This window comes from Dermochelys coriacea, chromosome 2 (assembly GCF_009764565.3).
Source record: "Dermochelys coriacea isolate rDerCor1 chromosome 2, rDerCor1.pri.v4, whole genome shotgun sequence".
Classification (NCBI taxonomy): domain Eukaryota; kingdom Metazoa; phylum Chordata; order Testudines; family Dermochelyidae; genus Dermochelys; species Dermochelys coriacea.
In genome coordinates this window covers 139,274,007-139,287,548 of record NC_050069.1, presented here as the reverse complement: position 1 = coordinate 139,287,548, position 13,542 = coordinate 139,274,007, and the positions used below count along the sequence as shown (strand labels likewise).

At 41.2% G+C, this 13,542-nt stretch overlaps 1 protein-coding gene across 1 annotated transcript in view; it reads right to left on the bottom strand.

Moving 5' to 3' along the window:
* Positions 1–1,678: 1,678 nt before the first annotated feature.
* DNAH5 (dynein axonemal heavy chain 5) overlaps positions 1,679–13,542 on the bottom strand; it is a 316,306-nt gene continuing 304,442 nt past the window's right edge. Inside the window, exons 79-80 of the mRNA XM_038392521.2 lie at positions 12,979–13,126; positions 1,679–2,377 (exon numbers count right to left, since the gene is read on the bottom strand). Coding sequence (XP_038248449.2) covers positions 2,245–2,377; positions 12,979–13,126 — 281 coding nt within the window. The 3' untranslated portion in view covers positions 1,679–2,244. The remainder of the gene's footprint in view (positions 2,378–12,978; positions 13,127–13,542) is intronic.

Genomic DNA, 13,542 nt, shown 5'->3' with positions numbered 1-13,542 from the left:
TTCTGATCCAGCAAACGAACAGTAGCTTCTGTTCAAAAGGGGTCCAACCCACCCTTGCCGATGTGCTGGAAAAAACTTTGGCCTACCAGGGCCCCACAGGAGTGAGGGTGACTCCTCGCATGTTTAGTGTGTGTTTTAATCTGTTTGGGGTTTTTATTATATTTTCTGTGTAATACTTTTACCTTAAGAATAAATGAGAAAGAGCTGTAGGGTTACATGTGACTACTGGCAATGCCCTTTGAGAGAAAGCAAAGTGCAAGTGCGGGCCTTTAGACAGAGTAGCTTGCTGGGGACATGACAGTGTAAGGCAGGGAGCTGGGCAGCCTTAAACCCCCCACTCAGAAGGGAATGGGAATAGGGTCCCTGACCAGACACAGGTGACAGCTGGAGACCTGAGGCCTGACTGATTACTCCTGGAGTTGACTGCGGGGGGGTGGAAGTGTAAGAGGAATAAAACTGCTGAATATTGTTAGGGACAAAATAAATTCTTAAAAGATTCTACATTATCATTTTTTAAAAAACAATTTCTGGGGTACTTAAAAAATTAGAACATGACCAGCCTGCCCAGCTATTACTGGACTGAGGCAACAGACTCAAGCACTTGGGCAGATCAGTTGCCTTCTGCTGCATTTAAGCAACTGCTTCTCGCAAAAGCTCAGAGCACATGGATTGAAATTAAGGAGGAAGTTCCTGATCATTATGGGATACACTTGAATGATCTTCTCTGACCTCCTTATTACATGCCCAGAGATAAGCATCAATTTGTGCCATGTCTAATAAACATAATTTTTCCATGACAACCTCCCATTCACACAGAAATTAACAGAGCTGCCGGGCATTTCCCAGAAAAGACAATACAATGTACAATACAAATCAGTTTATCTAATTTTAGTTTGATGTGTATCATATCTTCTTTATTACCTTTTTAGAATTCTGTTTGTCTCCAGTGTCTTTTTACCGTTCAGATTCTGCTTTCTTCTCAGAGTTAGGCATCCCGTTGGACATGCACTAAAAGAAACATATGTGCCTTGCTCAAAATACACTTTCCCTGAGATATGTAACTAAGAATCACTTCAAGCTCTGAAGCAGTGCTAACCTGGCTCCATTTTAAGGGAGTCAAGTCCAGCTTTCCCTCTGTTGCGGGGTGGGGATTACTGACACATGGTGATTTGGAGGCTGGTGTGGGGAGGAGGAAAGGAAAAGGCTCTATGGGAAGGGTTGCACACAATAAAGAAATCAAGTTTTATATTTTTATACATTTCTATATATTGTAAAACAGCTTTTACACCAAAAGGAAAGTGATGAATACTCACCATGTCATTGTCTCTGTCATATGAGTTAAACTTTATCTGCAGGACTCAAATGGCAAGTTTACTTTCAGGTTTATTTTCTGTGTTTCAGTGAGCATATTACAGATGTAACAGAGAAATGAAAAGGACAGTTAAATTTTGGGCTTGAACAACTAGACATTGTCCTTTTAATATGCCCAATTTTTGTGTTTTCACTGGAATTGATTCATTTAAAATTCTGAGTTACAGTGGACATATTTTGATAACACTGGTACAAAATGAGCAAAAATGTTGCAATGAATAAGTATCAGTATATATGAACAAAACCATATTTCAAAACAAAGTAATGCTAAATTGCTGCAAATGAAGACTCAGACAGGAGTTGCTCTGAATATGTCTTTATTCAGCAAAAGAATCATAGATCTGCCTCACTCAGACATATACTATCATCTAGCAAGAACAGTGGTTACAAATCACTCATCAAGTCAAACGCACGGGTTAAGTCAGTCAGCATATTTGCTATTGCAAAAACATATTGATCAATTCACCAGAAAAATGGTACAATGTTCAGCAGAGCTCCTCATATTCAGAGTGCATTTTACAAAGTGGCATGGAATATCGCTGTTGAAGCAAGTATATATCTGTGGAAAGTAGTATAGCTGCAAACTATTGAGAAGCAGAGATGGGAACGTATTGCGTTGCAAGAGACTGAGACCAGTTTACAGCAAGGAATACTCCAATTTAAGTTTTCTATCCTAAAAAGGGACATATTATCTCTCCAAGTTATATACGTTGCTTTTATATTTGGCAGTGGTATTTGTGGATCATGATGATAAACTATGAATCTCTCAAAAATATTGTATAGTCTGGAGATTTATTTAAAATTAACAGCCACCAACTCACGTTAAACTTGACTTAACAATGTGTATGAAGCTTTTTCCCAAACTGTAGTTCTCTAACTTTTTTGTCTGTGCAAATGGTTGTGTCCTTTAATGGAAACTTTAAAGATGCAATAATTTTTTTCAACTGCAGTCAAACATCTGTTTATTTTCAATGTCCTTGAAAGGACAAAGCCGGATATATAGTACCTTCAGATAATAAAAATAGAAATTGAGACATCTACTTCAGTTGAGTGATCACAACAGGAATAATGCTGTCAGTGATAATAATATTTACAGCAAGGAATGCACCTCTAAACTGTCAGATTGGTAGCATCCCTCAGCTGAAAGAGTACATTTTAGGTTTAATTCTACCACTTCTATTTACCAGAAACCTCTAAGACCCTGTAGATAACCCAAAGCTCTTCCCTTAGTTATCCACGGCACCCTCCCACTTCCGTTCCAATACCATGTGCCCGGGCAAGTGACTCTCTAATGACAGGGCTGGATGTAGCTCCCTCCAGAGCTCATCAGCACTAATTCTTCAGTGAGTGTTATAGATTGAGCTCCCCTGCACCTTGAGGTGTTAAGTGAGCTGCCTTCACAGCATGTTGCCATCGCGCTGGCCGGGTGGCTTATATCCCAGACTCAGACTCCTAGTTCAGACTAATATTAATCTAAGATATTCAGTATTAAACAAAACAACAAACTTGCTTCTGATTAATCATTACATTTCTGAAGAGTGAATGTGTTTGTATGAAAGAAAAGGAGTACTTGTGGCACCTTAGAGACTAACAAATTTATTTGAGCATAAGCTTTCGTGAGCTACAGCTCACTTCATCGGATGAATTCGGTGGCGTGAGCTGTAGCTCACAAAAGCTTATGCTCAAATAAATTTGTTAGTCTCTAAGGTGCCACAAGTACTCCTTTTCTCTTTTGCGAATACAGACTAACACGGCTGCTACTCTGAAACCTGTGTTTGTATGGGAATTTTGGAATTCTCAACACATTTTTAAAGTTATCTGTCAAAGGCAACAGAACTTAAGTTTCATTATTTAATCAGTGGGCACATCTGTCTTCATAAAGATCAATACTTCTCAAAACTGAAGAGTTAATAAAAATTATTTAATCCTAAATACAATTAAACATGCATCACCTGATTTCACTGATATCACCATTGTAAAGGGCTATAGTTACCTAAATTATTTGTTTCTTCACTAACAGCCTTTTTTCTATTTTGTTAAAATGCTTGTATTTGAATGAAAGCTCAGAATAGATAGAGAAATTAAACAATAACTACTTGCATGTTGCTTGAATGTAAGCACAAGATTTTTTGACTTTAGCCTTTTTTAAAGTCACCAAAGTTCCAGTTCAGGAAAGCACTGGAAATTAAGCACTTACTACTTAACTGTTTTGCTTAATCAGAACCTAAGCCATGTTATATGGCCTGCATTTTCATAATGTAAGTTATCGACCTGACATCTCGTTCATATTCATGGGAATACACTATTTTGAGAAAGCAGAATGCAGTAACGTTTGGGGGTTTGTTTTAGCTTTAGGACAAATCCTGATGTCCTTGCTCAGTTTTTAGTCAAAATATTTAAATTCATTAACAAGTAACATGCCTTGAAGCATCGTTTCTCCTCGTTTCAGAGGTCTATAATATAATATTTCAAATATAATAAGAGCATTTGCTGTTCACCTGTGTCACAAATAAGTCTCTGGTTGGGGTCCCCCATTGATTGAAGATGTAATGTACTATTGAAACAAAGTTCCCATTCATGGTCGATTGCAAAATGTCTGCTGAGCGAGTCTGTGAGTACATTCTGTGCCCTGGGAAGATAGGCTGCAGATAAGAGGATCTGATGGTTGATGCACTATGTCCAAAGATTGATCACCTCTGTGCATAGCATGTGGGACCTCGTGCTGCTCTGTTTGTTAATGTAAGAAACAATGTTGGTGTTATCTGACATGATGAGGAAATTATGGGAGCGGATGAAAGGAAGGAAGGATTGTTATGTTCTTCTCACGACTCGGCACTCCAGGATGCATCCTGGATTCCCTGGGAGTGCATGTTCCTTGAGCCATGTGGTCGTCAAGATGCACTCCCCAGCCAACCAGGGATAAGTCTGTGATAATCATCTTGTCTGGGGAGGAGGGAAGAAAGGGAACTTTCACACAAATGCGATGTGGCACTGTCCACAACTGGAGGAACAGTCAGCATGGAATTCATGGAGTGGCAGTTTGGCGAGTAAACGGACTGGAGCCATGTCAGAAGGCAGTGAAGGTGGAGACGTGTGAAGAGGGTCACATATGTACATGAGACCATGTAGGCTAAAAGGGACAGGCAGGTCCTGGCTAGTACATATGGATTGCTCATGACATAAAAGTCATGATGTCACTCATTGCCTGGAACCTGCCTGTTGGTAAGTAGGATCGCGTTGTGACTGAACTTACCATAGCCCATATGAAGTCCAGAGACTGTGTGAGGTCTAGAATTGATTTCTCGACATTGACACTGACTCCAAGGGATGAAAGAAAGTTGAGCAACATAGAGGCTGATGTGTGGGCTTCTTGCCTGGACCTAGTGGCTAGAAGCCAGTCATCAATGTTTGACATTGGCCATTGCAACGGAAAAAAAAATGGTGAAGACTTTGGGAATGGTGGCTATCCTGAAGGGGAGCACTCTGTACTGGAAATGGTGGGTGCCCACTGTGAATCTCAGGAAACATCTGTGGGCTAGATGGATATTGACGTTAAAATGAGTCCTTCATATTGAGATTCATAAACCACATGGCTTTCTCTAAGGTTGGGATAATCGCTGCTAGCATAACCATAGAAAACTGGAGTTTCTGGATGAAGCAGTTGAGATGCTGGAGATCAAGGATTTCTCCTAAGGTATCAGGAAGTTAGTCGAGTAAAACCCCATTCCCAGATATTCCAGAGGGATGCATTCTACCACTCCTCATTGTAATAAGGAGTTTGCCTATTGGTCAAGAATGCAGACATGAGAGTGGTCCCTGACAGGGAAGACAGTCTTGGAGAAGGTAGCATGATAAACTTGATTGTATAGCCATGGTGGATGATGGTTCAACACCCATTTGTCCATTGTTATCACACTCAAGTATGGTAAAAGAATGCTAAATGACCCCCAAAGGGAGTGGCAGGATCATGAGGTTGTTGGCATAGTGGTTACTGGCTCTTGCGATTGCATCAGAAATACCTCTTAGCTGGTGGTTGTAGCTGCGACATGAAGACTGCAAAGACGTGAGAGCTCTGTGTCTTTTGGTGTTTCCTCAGAGGCTCCTAAGATTTCTGATGGTACAATTGAGTGGAAGATTGGTGGTGGAATTTGCGCTTCAGGGCTGGAGTGTAGATGCCCAGCTAGTGAAGGGTGGCCCTGGAGTCTTTGAGGGTAAGCACTGATACATCTGTCTTTTGATTAAAGAGACGGAACTCATCAAAAGGGAAGTCTTCAACAGTATTCTGTACCTCCCTAGGGAACCCAGAAGAACTGAGTCAAGACTCCCTATGCATAACTGTGCATAACTACAGCCAGAGCCATGACCCTGCAAGAAGGAGGTTCATCCACTGCCAACTGGAGAGCCGTTCTGGCTACCAGTTTCCTTCCTCAATGAGTGCCTGAAAATGAGCCTGATCGTGTTGTGGCAGGCTGTAAGTAAAATCAGTGAATTTACTGTAATTTAGGAAGTCGTACTTGGCTAATAACATTTGATAGTTCTCTTCTACACACGTTTTCCACATTTTTCAGAGTAGCAGCCGTGTTAGTCTGTATTCGCAAAAAGAAAAGGAGTACCGGTGGCACCTTAGAGACTAACAAATTTATTAGAGCATAAGCTTTCGTGAGCTACAGCTCACTTCATCAGATGCAATGTTTTCCACATTGTGATTATCTGTCTAGAACTCCTGGAAGAAAATGTATTTCAACAAAGCACAAGATTTTTTGACTTTAGCCTTTTTTAAAGTCACCAAAGTTCCAGTTCAGGGAAGCACTGGAAACTAAGCACTTACTACTTAACTGCTTTGCTTAATCAGAACCTAAGCCATGTTATATGGCCTGCATTTTCATAGTGTAAGTTATCGACCTGACATCTCGTTCATATTCATAGGAATACACTATTTTGAGAAAGCAGAATGCAGTAACGTTTGGGGGTTTGTTTTAGCTTTAGGACAAATCCTGATGTCCTTGCTCAGTTTTTAGTCAAAATATTTAAATTCATTAACAAGTAACATGCCTTGAAGCATCGTTTCTCCTCGTTTCAGAGGTCTATAATATAATATTTCAAATATAATAAGATTTAATCTGCTAAAATGTTTTAAGAAAGTGGAGATGACTGAAAATGCAGTCATCATGTTACTACATTCTGAATTTCAGTGCTCACAAGCACTGGAAGAAAACTAGGATGCATTATCGAATTCAAATATTGATGTTAACTAGACATCAGGTGCCCAATTAAATTGTACTTCATCAGCTTTAAAAATGCGGGGATGGGGGAATGGTTCTGGCCACCCAACACTGTAGTCAAGTGTTTGCCCTTGTCTTTAGGGCACATTCAGCAAGTGAGGAAGTTTTAAGTGTGAACATCATAAGTTTGTGTGACCTGAAGCTCAGCAGCAAATTGGAAAAAGGGTTTCAGAAGTGGAAGAGACCTTCAATCTCTGTCCGAATATAGGCTTTTCTTTTAAAAAAATATCTGACAAGTGCCCCTAGGCCTCAAAGTACTGAGCCATGTTTGGAAAGGGTATCATACCTGTGACTGGGGCAAATCTCTTCAACTATTCCGAGTGTTTCATTTACGAGGCTGGTCTGTCTGAGGCTACATGTGACAACCAAATACAGTCAACTGCAGGTTAGGAAACTAACTGAAGAATTTTAATAGTATAATTACACAAGGCTACTACAAACCAACAGCAAGGCCATTCAAGGTTCACAGCAAAATTCATCTGGCTGCAGGGGCTTTAAATAAAAAATGAACAAATTTTATGTTCAGTTGGAAATCACTAGATGCAGAGGATAAAAGTAGAGGAGTGGCCCTCACTCTGTTATACCTGACTGTATATGCTCATACAAATAATCCTGAGTCCCACCAAATGGGCAGCCAAGTTTGTCCGTACAGCCTGAACCCCTTCCTGGTCAACTCAGCATGGCCTGAAATCCGAGCTAGGGATAACTAAGGTTGCCACTGATTCAACACATCCCAGTTTTACAGTGCTGTGTAGCTAGCTTGCATGTCATCTAAAGATCCCAAAGAACTGCACATTTGACATTTGTATCCACACACCCCCATTTTCCAACTGCAGCATTGGGAACATGTTAGGAGTGTGGCTGAGGGAAATGCCATGGCAGGAGATCCGCTGCACAGCAGAGATCCCTGGCTTGAGTGGTTCAGCTTAGCCCTGAGGCCACTTTAAATTGTGCCTCTTACCCACCCCCAGGATCAGCAAGAACCAAGGTAGTGTAAAGCCACACTGTTCTTCCCACCTTAGGCTCCATGCTAGCAGTGTGCCAGATCACAGGATTGGAGCAAATAATTTTGTCGCACAGAATACTAAACCTTCAGGTCCACAGCTACTTAGAACAGGATCCAAAGCCTCTTTAGGTGATCGACTGTCACTATTATTTCCCCTTTGCCAGCAAAAGAGGCAGTTACTTACCTGTAACTGGAAGTTCTTTGAGATGTGTGGTCCCTATCTGTATTCCAATGATGGTTTACACATATGGACCATGCACCTGGAAATGGAGACTTGAAAGTAGTATCCATTGGTCCGTGCCTGCACCCTGGTTTACCTCGTGCTTCCATCCAAAGCAATAAAGGCCAGGGCGGACCAACTACATCTGCAGTCCCTTTTCCACCGCTAATCCGGCAGATCCATAGCAGAGGGAAAGGACGGTGGGGATTGGGGAATACAGGTATGGACCACACATCTCGAAGAATCTCCAGTTACTGGTATGTAACCTCTTCTTCTTCCGAGTGGTGGTCCCTATTCTATTCCAATGATGGTGATTAACAAGCAGTACCTAAGTCAGAGGAGGGTCCGAGGATGAGGATGGAGTAGTAGTGTGGAGGACTGCCATGCCAAAGGAGGCATCCACCACTGAGTCCTGTAAAAAGGCACAGTGCAATGTAATGGTGTGTAGAGAACTCCACATGACCTCTCTACATAGGTCAGTCAGTGGCACATTCTGAAGGGAGACTGAGGTTGAAGCCTGACCCCATGAAGTGAGCTTGTACTCCTGTAGGAGGAGGTAGGCCCAACAGTTGGTAGCAGAGTTTAATATGCCCCAAAGTCCATTTAGATTCTCTGGGTGGAGATGGCCTGTCCCCGGAGTCTCTTTGCTATTGCAATAAATAGAGCGGCTCCACTAGAGAGTTTACAGTGGCGCTGCTGCATTGATGCAACTGCACCAATATAAGTTCTCTAGTGCAGCCATAGCTATAGTCCCATGCTTATGAGTATGCTTCCTTACCTCTCGACTAGGCCCCACCATGGGGTCCATGGGGTGGTTCCGCTGTCTCCGAATTCACATGTGGCAGTGGGAGGTGCGCGCCTCGCTGTGTCAGGCTGATATACAGGGGGTGTTCCCAAACCTGGGTCCAAGTGAGATCTCATGGCAAGCTCCATGAGGTGCTCTTGGGGGAAAAGGGCAGAGCCTTCTTGGGTGTGTGGGGGGGAGGACTGGGGGAGGACTGGCAAATACTGTACCTGGATACGAAATGAGCTTCCCCCAAGTGGTAGAGGCAGTGTTTGTAGTCATCACTGACTGACAAGGAGCACAGGCAAGAGGTGCAGAGTTTGAAGACCAGAGTTCTGGGCATAGTCTGGTACCTGCACATGGGTATCTGGGGTGGAGAGGTAGTAAAAAAAAACACAAAAAAAACCCCTAAAGCTATCTAAACTAAGTACTAAAACTACAATAAAACTGGCAAAACTTCTACAAAACAGGTAAAACTATACACCTTATCTTATTTAAAAGTGTGTCACAGACAAGGACAATGAAAGTTCTGACCCAGACCATGTGACAGTGAGAAGGAATTGGAGACATGGTCAGTCCACCCCTCTCTTCATTGTCTCAGACAGAAGCACAAGACAAACTGTAAACCATCAGTGGAATACAACTGGGACCATCACTCAAAGAACAGTCTCTTCTACACACGTTTCCCACATTGTGATTATCTGTCTAGAACTCCTGGAAGAAAATGAATTTCAACAAAGCTGGGCAAGCAGCAATTTCAAGCTGTTCTCTATTCACAGTATCTTACTCTAGTCTTTCATGCTCACAGCATTATCTTGTTCTGGAAACAATCTTTTGCTTCCAGTTGACATCCTCCCCACATACACTAAAGGATCTCCAGGCAAAATTGGGGCATTAAGCAGAATTATGCATTTAATTACTGTCCACCTGCCCAGATGAGAAGCTTGCAGGGAAAGACAGTGACAGAAAAGTCTCAAAAGTTACGTGCTAACATGCAAAAATTTAGGAAATGGAGGGGTGGATTCCCTGAGTTAAACAAGTCCATTGACTACCATGCAGTTGCTCCTGATTTACATCAGCGTGAGAGGTGTATGAAGTCCAGAAAGTTTTTGTTTTATTTAAAGCATAGCACAGGGGTACATAATTAAAGCTAACTGTTAAAACAGATTATAAGCATGTTGCTAGTGCTACAAACCCTTACCCAATGCGCATGGTTTACCACGATTCTGCGGCCAACACTGCGAAACCCAAGGCTGGCCATAAAAATTAGTTGAAAGCTGGAAGCAGCCCTTCTTCCCTCTCCCTCCTCTCTCCCTTCCTCTGCTGGCTTTTGAGGTACTGGTTAATGCTCCTTAAACTCATTTCCCTGTGTTTGGATATATGAGTAATTATTCAATTTATAAGGAAAGGCCATAGAAGTCTTACGTTACCTATTTGCATGCTTCACAAGCCATATTCACCTCAACAATTTCAAATCACTTCAGAATACACATTTTCTGTTTTTCCTTTGTCTATATACACTATTGATGTTGAACGCTAACTTAGCTGTTATTGTAGATTGTGTATATGGTGTGCAGCAAAAAAAAATGTACAGCAAAACCAAGCATAATTAAGAGGGAGGAGAGAACAACAAAAGACTAAAGCAGAACAGGAGGGAGATGGAAGACTGGGGAAGGGGATAAAGAATGAGGAGAGGAGGGTATTGACTAGAAGGAGACAAAGTACAAGGAGGTAGAGCTTGAAAAGAAGCAGCAAAGGTGATAGGAAAGAGGAAAAACATGATACTGAAAGCTGAGTTAGATTCTCTAGTAATCAAAAAACGAAAGTTACATCACCACCCAACTTCATGCTTCTTGTTTGCATAACTGGAGTTCTAAAGTTTCATGATGCTAACAATGTTAAATAAAACATTTATTTTTTTTATAGCCAGAAATTGCCAGGTTTGTAAGCATTTCCCTTAACTATGCTCTGGCCAGTACAAGTGTTTAAATAAATTGAAGGATTTAGGATCGAGGGGGTTCAGAATCATACTTACATGTACTAATATTGCAGCAGTGCAATATTAATCCTTTTATCCTCCTATAGTTGAGTGTGTTGCAGATACAATCTACACACAGCCATATTAATACACAGACAGTGTGACTGAAGTATTAGAAATCTCTAGCAGCCTTGCCTGTAGAGATTCCACTATACCATGAAATATTGCAAAAAATAAAATACATTCAGGTTCCTCCGAGTTATTGAATATCGACTAACATTTAAGATATTAGTAAATTAATAATGTACATTTTTGAAGTGAACCAGTGTGATTGTATTATAGAAATGAAATGTTACAAGTATCCCTTCCCCATTAAAACACCAAATACAACCATTCTAAAATAGGTTTTTAATACTTGTTTTGTAATACTGTGAAAGGTTGTCCTTAGATCATCAATGAAAAGAGATGCAATATTTTTTACATGTTTATATAAGATCAAATTATATATCTACTGAAACAAAAACAGAATCAAACCTCCACCAAATGCTTCCTTGTGTTGAAATGAAAACCTCCTTTTTCCCCCAAAGCATTTAAGTAAGGCAGATCCACTGTGCATTGTTGGCCCGTCTTGTTATGTATTAGAGCTCCTGCCACTACTGAAGCAGTAGTCTCCCACCTGTGACCTTGATCTATTGCAGACTACCATAAGACAACTGACCAGCCTCAACAGCAAAGATCCAATAGCTCTGTGCTGAAAAACAAAGGCACTTTATATGTGAAGTCAGAGTGCAACTGACTAGTATTGCCTGAATTTCTCCCCGCAGCCAGCTCCCACTGTGAAATGTTTCTATGGCAGATGAAAAGTCAACAAGGCTGCAGTAAGACATGCAGAAAAAAAGGAAGGAAGATAGAAAAGGAAAGGACATGAAAGCAAAATACTGCAAAATGAGAGCAAAGCAAAGGTAACAATGGTGGCCTTAATGTTGGTACCCTGCATAAAGGTTTCCCTCCAACATAAGAACGGCCATACTGAGTCAGACCAAAGGTCCATCTAGTCCAATATCCTGTCTTCCAGCAGTGACAGTGCCAGGTGCCCCAGAGGGAGTGAACAGAACAGGTAATCATCAAGTGATCCATTTCCTGTTGCTCATTCCCAGCTTCTGGCCAACATCTGGCCAACACCATCCCTGCCCATCCTGGCTAACAGGATGGACCTGTACTCCATGAATTTATCTAGTTCTTTTTTTAACCCTGTTATTGTCTTGGCCTTCACAACATCCTCCGGCAAACAGTTCCACGGGTTGACTGTGCGTTCAATGAAGAAATACTTTCTTTTGTTTGTTTTAAACCTGTTGCCTATTAATTTAATTTGGGACCCCTAGTTCTTGTTTTATGAGAATACTCCAAATACTCATGGCCCACAATTCTCAGAATAGAAAAGAAGACTTTTCTGGTAAACAATTTTTAAATGAATTTAGTGCATTACTGAGCCAGAATGACAGCAAAGTCCTATGTTAAGTAAGGCATGAGGAGGAAATGCTAGCTTCCCTCACTGAACTAACAGCCTCCCTACCTCTAGGTGCTAAAACAGTGAATGCCCATTCCATTTTTACCCTCTCTGCTGAGACTCCCATGAGATTCATATTTGTTAGGGTGAGAGCCTCTGTGATGTGCACACCTGTCCAGGTCGGAATTGGACTGATGCTACCAAGTCATTTCACACAAACCACCAAGCAGCGATCACACTGCACACCACTTTGCATTTATCACTGACCCAGGGCTGGATTCAGACTGGTCCTCACTAGAAAACCGAGTCACACTGGAATACGATATTGAGGAGTTGTGCTAACTAACACAATGTTTAACACACCTTAGCTGTCAGCATTGATAGGACTTGTGTGCTTAACACTTTAATCTAGTTGCAGATAAGCATGGCTGGAAGAACTGCATTAGCCATGACCAGCTGACAATGCTTAAGATAGCCAGCCCATTTACACTCATGGCAATGTTGTGTTTAACACAGCATTTGTTCAAATGACCCAATTTTCTAGTGAAAACAAGCCCTGAGAGGTGACAAGGAGTGGGTATAGTCAGTCACTTGAGCCATCCAGTTCCAAGACGCTTATCTTTTAGTACATGTCTTTAGCCCACTAACTTCTAATAGATAAAGCAGGAATGGAATAAAGGAGGAGGACAACCACCAAAAAGAAAAATCTGTGATCCATCATCAAGCTCATTCCTCATTAATGTTCATGTTAAAATTATGTGCAGAAAAAAATCTCTTAAAATCCTGGTGAGAAACACTGAGGGGGAAAGTGAAAATTGATTTAACATTACTTGACATCACACAGAAGTGCTACACCACGCAGTATCCAATGCTCTGGAGGTTGGACGGTTTTAAGGTCCACAGCAGCAACGTAATTCAGGTCTGTTCGAAGTGGTTTTTTGTAGATTGGACATGAGTACAGACGAGGATCTTTTGAAGCTAGGAAGATGGAGGAAAAAACACTCATGAAAAGATACCCTGGGAAATGAGGCTGAACAGATAGGATGTTAGAGAGCAGAGCACAACCTTAACAGAAATATAAATACATCAAGTCAAAGTTCAGTAGCAGATAGTTCTTCTCAACAAAAGCAAAGGAAGTTCAGTTAATAACACACTGCTCACTTTTTTGCTCCTATTTTCAAAACATATCACATACAGTACCATGTGCAGCTCTTGTAAGTTTGGGATTTAGTATTAAACTACAGTTCTTTGACAGAGTAAGAAGTTTAAATGAGCACCCTGCAGTGACTAGGATGCTGGCAGTTTCACCCTTCCACTCAACTTTCCTATTTTTGAACGTTTCATGCTGATACATCAAGATGTGAAAATTATCTTATTAAAATCTGTTAATCTAT